The sequence below is a fragment of the Rhodamnia argentea genome, chromosome 2, assembly GCF_020921035.1.
Source record: "Rhodamnia argentea isolate NSW1041297 chromosome 2, ASM2092103v1, whole genome shotgun sequence".
Lineage (NCBI taxonomy): Eukaryota > Viridiplantae > Streptophyta > Magnoliopsida > Myrtales > Myrtaceae > Rhodamnia > Rhodamnia argentea.
The window spans coordinates 35,827,380-35,834,832 of record NC_063151.1 but is presented as its reverse complement, the minus strand read 5'-3'; the positions used below and the strand labels follow the sequence as shown (position 1 = coordinate 35,834,832).

At 40.1% G+C, this 7,453-nt stretch overlaps 1 protein-coding gene across 2 annotated transcripts; it reads left to right on the top strand.

Moving 5' to 3' along the window:
* LOC115736924 (AP2-like ethylene-responsive transcription factor AIL1) lies at nt 1-4,354 on the top strand. 2 transcript variants are annotated; one of them, XM_030668828.1, is made up of 9 exons: nt 1-646; nt 910-1,540; nt 1,769-1,851; nt 2,013-2,021; nt 2,276-2,364; nt 2,477-2,550; nt 2,654-2,704; nt 2,960-3,036; nt 3,611-4,354. In XM_030668828.1, exons 1-9 carry the CDS (start codon nt 433-435, stop codon nt 4,192-4,194), a joined length of 1,812 nt encoding a protein of 603 aa, XP_030524688.1. In that variant the 5' UTR covers nt 1-432; the 3' UTR covers nt 4,195-4,354. The 2 variants fall into 2 exon arrangements, with proteins under 2 accessions (XP_030524688.1, XP_048131200.1); XM_048275243.1 differs by having other exon boundaries at nt 497-646; nt 905-1,540.
* Nucleotides 4,355-7,453: the final 3,099 nt, after the last annotated feature.

The following is a 7,453-nucleotide window of genomic DNA, read 5'->3' as shown; positions in this document are numbered from 1 at the left end:
AGAAAATGCTCGTAAATCCCCGCCATCCTCCCTCTCTTTCTCTTTCTTTCCCTTCTTCTTTCCAATTGGCAGAACAGACAAAACAGGGTTTCTTGGCGACTCTGAAAGTTTTTTTCTCTTTCGTCCTTCCCTGTGCAAAAAGTTTGAACATTTTCTCTTTTTCCAGAGAAAAGAAAGAAAAAACACGAACCCCGCTTCGTAGTTCGAGCTTGAAATCCCTTCAAAGATCCCAAGTTGCGAGAAACTAGAAAGAGAGAAGATTTTCACTGGTTTTTTTACAGAGAGAGAGAGTACAGAGAGACAACTTTGTTTTTTTTTTTTTTTTCTCTCTCTTCGTGAGGTTTTGAGGTTGTGTGCTTCGAGGAGGAGATAAAATCCTGTTTTTTTTTTTCCCTCCAGATTTTCCGAGAGAAAAAGAGACGGTAAGGAAAAATGAGCAATTGGCTGGGGTTCTCTCTGACTCCGCACCTGAAAATCAACGAAGAAATCTGCGGAGAAGGCCAAGCAGGAGGAGGAGTTGGTGGGGGTGGCGGTGGCGGTGGCGGTGGCGGTGGCTTTCCTCCGAATATTACCGTTATGCCACTGCGCTCCGATGGCTCACTCTGTGTTCTTGATCCTCATTTCAGGCGTCCTCATGGCAGTGAAGGTAATCTAATCTATTTGCATGTCTCATTTCCCACTGATCTCTAAAACCCTTAAATAGGGGAAACGACACTGATATTTGTCCCGAAAAAACAAGACATAGGAAGCGAATCTTACGCATGTCATGTCGTGCTGTCCAACTGTTTGACCAATTTCCATGAGAATCTCTTGTGTCCATTTTCCTGCCGATGTACCTAGCAAAGTTGACATTTTATGGTGGTTGTTTCAGTCTTCCTTGTTTATTCATCCGCTCGTTTGTTAGCGTAGAATGGAGCTATGAGAACGCCAATGATGGGGAAGATCATCCAGGCCCGAAGCTTGAAGACTTCTTGGGCTGTTGCTACTCAGGCTCTCCTCATGTCGATAATGACCCCCAAAATCAGAACCACCAAGCCACAAACTCAGCTTGTGCGGGCGGGATCAATGTGAACGTAGCTCCGAGCTGCTTCAACAACGGCAACCACCCAGATCATCACCATCAAGGTTACATTGAGCACTCGCAAGCCCTAATGGTTCCATCTGCTCACCACAACAGCAACGACCGCAGATGTGATGTCGATGATCGCATGTACCACCACCAAGAACATGTCCCGTTTGATGGCGGTGCGGGTGCAACGTCTTGTTCCGTTTCTGGGTTCAAGTCATGGTTGCGTCAAGCGAATGGGACTAGCGCAAGTAGTAGTGGCAGTCTCTCTCTCACCATGATGAGCCCTAGCTCTCAAAGTGATAACAACTGCAATGTGGGTGTTGGTGCACCGATTTCTCAGGCACCGCCAGTCGGTGACGGTAGCATCGCCAAGAGGGCATCATCTGCGAGCAACAACAACAAGTGTGTCGTTCCTCGTAAGTCTATTGACACTTTTGGGCAAAGAACCTCTCAGTATCGAGGTGTCACTAGGTAAGCTACAGTTTTTTTTTTTCTTTCAAAAAAGAGGTAGTCTTTCTTCGGTTTTAGCACTGCTGATGCCAATTTTGCTCCTTTCCACCCCAAAAAAAGACAAGTTTTCCAATTGCTTTTTAGTTTGCTTGTTTTATCCATCTGCATTTTGCGTTCCACTTACTGAATTAAGCCTAGATTTTCGGGTTTTGTTTTTTCGATTTTGGGTTTGGGTAAATGCGTATGCAGACATAGGTGGACGGGGAGATATGAGGCTCATCTGTGGGACAACAGTTGCAGGAAAGAAGGGCAAACCAGAAAAGGGAGGCAAGGTAAACAGAAATGTTAATCGGAGTAATCATTTACATTCGTATTCTTCTGTTCTTTCCCAAGGTTTCTGCTTCTTGAAGAATTTTCTAATGATGACGGTGTTATCAATGCTTGACTGTGCTTTGCTTGGGTCGATTCTCCTTTCACTGAACCAACTTGGCAGTGTATCTAGGTAAGTGCTCCTGACCCATTGCTCTTATTTTTATGCTTCTCTCGTGTTATTAGAGAAAATTACTAAGATGTGTTTTTTCTGAAGAGCAATATGTCAAATTTCCATTTGATAATGCATGCAAAACATGGGTATTAACTCTGAACCTCCTCTGTAAAGAGTTTTAGTGAAAAATTTAGCAAATCTAGTCGAACTCTTGAGGTAAGCATGATTGATGTGCATTTTGAGTCTTTATTGGATATATGGATGTTCATCAGGTGGGTATGACAAGGAAGAAAAGGCAGCGCGGGCTTATGATTTGGCTGCACTAAAGTATTGGGGTCCGACTACCCACATAAACTTCCCGGTCAGTTCTTGTTGGATAATCCCTAAGGGAGATTACTCTTCTGTATCTGTAGAAACTATAGACGGAAAGGTGTTAATGTGCATTGACTCTTCTCATTTTGTGAATTGCTCAGCTGAGCACTTATGAGAAAGAACTTGAGGAAATGAAGAACATGACCCGGCAAGAATTTGTTGCCCACTTAAGGAGGTAATAATTGGTTTAGGTAAATCTAGCTTTGGCCAAAATAATTAGAAAAATGGTTGATTAGTGTGGGGTTGTATTGAATATTTGTAGTCCTTTATTTTAACAGGAAAAGCAGTGGATTTTCAAGAGGAGCATCTGTATACAGAGGAGTGACCAGGTATGGTGGCAGGATTTATAAAGTGCATCATGTTATTTACTGCACTTTGCAGGATCTTCATTTCTTTCCTTTTCTTCCTTTTTATAAGTTATCTTTTGCAATAATAGGCAAAACATAAAGTGTGCAATTTGCTATATGACATAAATCAATTGGTGCCATTATTGAAGAGGGTCTCATCAATCTATCGAGCAATCTCGCTTTTCTCTTTTTTTCCTTTCCTCTTATCTGTCAAAAGTTGTCTTTCTTCATTGTCAGACACCATCAACATGGACGGTGGCAAGCTAGAATAGGAAGGGTTGCTGGAAACAAGGACTTGTACCTCGGCACATTCAGTTAAGTTCTCACCTTCCTTCCTGATTTTCTTTATCTCAACGCGGAATTCTTGTCAAAAAAGCATAGAAGTTACTTGTATGTTCTTTTAATGGTTAGGTTTTCATTGATGCCAACTTGTGGTCTATACTCTGCGACGAACGTGGTCTTTGCATGTTTAGTTATCTTTTCCAGGAACATATAAATTTATCACACTCTAATTGCTTTCGAAGTTTGGACCTAAAAGGAGATCTAGGTTGCCCTAGTATGAAATTCGTTTAATGTGGAATTCATGAGATAACTGTTAACAAGAGCTTAGATGTTATTATCTATACTTACCCACTCAAGAACTAGGAAGAGTTTTAACTATATCAGATAATCAATGCGTTGCGTACTACTGGATTTCGTATAATGTATGTCTTCAATCCGTTTACTTGATTGTTGGAGCTCTTGTGCCAAATATGTTCAATGCATGACAAGGATCCGACATGTCGAAATTATGCATGCCTGTCCTATTGATTGAAAATTTTGTATCATAGCTAGTGCAATCATCCTCAATTATTTATTGGGCGCTTGTTCTATACGTGTTTAATTTAGGTACCCAAGAGGAAGCCGCAGAAGCCTACGACATCGCCGCCATCAAATTTAGGGGAACGAATGCAGTCACAAACTTCGATATTAGCCGCTACGATGTGAAGAGAATTTGCTCGAGCTCCACTCTAATAACGAGCGATCTCGCTAAACGCTCCCCGAAAGAGGCTACACCGGCCCTTCTCGATCTCGACTACAACTCGTGCGCCTCCTCCTCGTCTCCACGAGCGCTTCTTGCGATGACCAATGGCGAGACGTCCGAGGACTTTACGAACATGGTGTGGAGCTCCAATGTGCCCGAAAGTCAAGATCCTGCAACGATAACGAACACTGCTGACGGCGATGCCTTGATCGTGGGCTCGAGCAATCATCAAGAATCGCCCAGCGCGGCGGCGGGGCACAAGTGCTCGTACGGAAGCTCCAGTGATTTCGGATGTGGAGGCAGCGAAGATTACTCTCATGCTTATTTCTCGATGCAGGATCAGAAATACGAAGATGGAAGCAATGGGAGTGATCATAACGGAGCCAACAGGTTGGGAAATTTGAGCTTGGTTCATCAAGTTCCAATGTTTGCGTTGTGGAATGAGTGAGAAAAGATTCTAGTTCGTAGAAAAGGAATCTTGATTCAAATCAAAGGACCTTGGTGGAAGCTGGAAGGTAGAAAATGTCAAGAAAATATTTATTTCTATCAGTAGGTTTGACTCTTTGTGGTCAAGAACTTCATGCTATCTACAGAGGCTGCATTCACATGTCTCGTCTCAAATCTCGAATTTGGCCAACAACATACCTTGACTTGGGGAAACAATGATAATTTATACATCAAAATGGGCAAATGATTTGTCCCCGACGATGTTTAAAATGAATTTCCTCGGAACAACGTGGTAGCCCTAGGACGAGAGTCGGCGAACGTGCCCTAATAGCCATGAGAAGATCGACGACATTTTTCTCTATCCGTGCATGCACGACATCTATATCTATTGGCCTGTACTTGAGGGCAGGAAAAGCTGTGAGCTTTGACCAGATGTAGCATTTGAAATTGGAGCTGGTATTTGCTTTGCTCTTTGCTCGTGCTGGGTGATGTTTTCTGGACAAAATTATAATATTTGACAAATTGAAACAAAAAAAAAAAAAAAACATAGGGCATGCTTCGCTGATTTAAGGGAAATAAAAAATTCACAAACAGTTTCATCAAAATACAAACATAGGCGCCTGTCGTAATGTTGGAGTTCGAGATGGAGAGTAGTAAACTAGTAATGTAATAGTCTGTGTCTACTACTGTTGCTGAAGATGTGCCTTAAATCGCGTGCCCTCGTAGCCGTAGCATCTTTATATTTGCTGCTTGGAGTCATTTCTCGTGGACGCTCTTCCTACCAAAACGACAAAAACGCAACGACACAAGTAGTTTTGTCCTCATCGGTTTCTCAATTTTTCATTTATATTGGTAAAGTGAAGATTTAGGAAAAGAAAAATGGAAATTCGATGCATATCAATATTATCGTCATGGTTACAAGAAAGTGGTCACTGAAACTTTGTAAATGATCGTCCTTAGTTGTTTCTAGCTTATAGAGAATAATATTTCAGCCTTTCACTTTGGTCGCATACAACTATTTCGTCACTTTCCATGATTCGTTATGAAAGATTTAGAAAAAAAAAAAAAACGTTTTGTATATACATATAGGAATTATGGTAACTCGTGAGTTGTGTTAAGTCCTATAATTTTTTTTTTGTCTTCGGAGTCGGGTGTGGTGGGAGTCAACGAGGAGGGCAGAATTATACATTATCAATTTTATTTATATATAGGAATTATGGTAACTCATGAGTTTTGTTAAGTCCTATTTTTTTTGTCTTCAGAGGCGGGTGTGGCGGGAGTCAACAAGGAGGACATAGTTATACATTATCAATCTTTGAATTGGTCTTTAAATATTATCTTTTGATTAATTATGGTGCCTTTTTAGAATTCTTGGGAATGCAGGTGAGAAAGGAATAACAAAAAAAAAACCCCCAAAACTCGATCCGAAGTAACCCGACTTGACCCGAACCATCAAACTACCGAAATCATTTACTCATAACCCGACCTGACACGAATTGAGAAACCTTAAAATTTTCAGGTCGGGTAGGACCGGCTGGGCTATTTTTGACGCCTCCATTGACAATTACGATGGATTTTCTGAGACCATCTTACAATATCTTGATCAGTTAGGTCCTTACAAAAGTCTAGTTTTATCCAAACATAAATTGTTAAGTCTTACATTTTTATAGTTAAATGAAAATTTGGAAATAGCAATTTTTAGGATGGTACCAAATGCATAGAAATTTTGATCAATTATCAAATGCATTCTTCTAATTAGAAATTCGTCCATGGAATAGAAATAGGAAAAACTATTTCTGAACGAAAATTGTCCTCGGAAACAGAAATTTTTTCGAAATGCATCCTTTGTGACACTTCTCTAGTTTCTTGTCCCAGGCTGCTCACGGTTCTTTTTTTGCATTATTATTTTGGATTAAAAGGCGTAATAAGTTCATGGGAAAAAGTCACAAAAAATTTTAAACTATGTCCATCGTGGTACATTTATCATGAGTTTTCTCTTTTGACATAAAAAACCCTAAGCTTGTACTCGGGTGGCACATTAACCCTCTGTCAAGATTCCATCGAATGATTTTCCAGCCAAAACAACATCGTTTTTGTTTCGGTTAATCCACACGGGTGTCATGTCAACACATGTCCTCTACAACAGTATGAGGTTTATTTCACTTAAGCCATATAGTATAACCGGTGCTGACTTAGATAATTTTTAATCTTTTTATTTTCCTTCACTTCCTTTTTTTTTCTTCCCTATCGGGCGATCGGCTAGAGGTAAGCGCCGGGAAGGTCAAACTCGTTGGCCTCTATCAAAGCTCACCGTCGTTGGCCACTAGCGAGGGCGAACGTCGCCTAGCCCCGGTGAGGTCAACCTCGTCGGCCACTAGCGAGGGCGAACGTCGCCTAGCCCCGGTGAGGTCAACCTCGTCGGCCACTAGCGCCCGGGTGAGGTCAACCTCGTCGCCCACTAGCGAGGGCGAACGTCGCCTAGCCCCCGGTGAGGTCATCCTCGTCGGCTATCGCCTCTGGCCGGTCGTCGACCATCGCCGAGTCCTAGCAACGGCTAGAGGAAGAAGGAAAAAAAAAAAAGAATAGAAAAGGAAAAGAAACGAATAAATAAGAGTATATAAAAAAATCAAAATATTATTAAAAATTATCTACGTTAACGCCGGCCGGGCACACCACATAGAATTGCCAGCATCTACTTAGGCAATTTTCTAATCAAAATTGGCTTGATTTACTCAATCAAAAGAACGTGAAAATATTTAAGACTCAATCGACACAAATTTCTGACAAAAATTGGCACAATTAAAAGGTTTAGAATTAAATTAGCAAAAAGGCAATTGGTTTATGACTTTTTGAAAAAATTTCCCAATATCATGATTATCAAATTGAATAATTTTGTATTATAACGTAAGCATCATCGGTGTAATTACATTATTATTCATTAGCTATTATAATTAAATCATTAATGATTGTAATATACTGATGGCTATACTTAATTAGATCAAATTTTATACAAAACAAATGTTTTTCAATTTTAGTATAAATTAAATGAGTTAATTGTTGTTGTATTTATTATATAGTGCTATTATTGTAGTGATTATCTAACAATTGGATGATTATATGACAACCATTGATTAACTGTGATACTTATATATTTTGTATTTAAGAAACATATTATACATGTTTAATATTTCTTTGACTGTTATTATACAATTGTTAGTAAATTTTTTTATGGTAATATACTTTTGAAACAATATAATTTA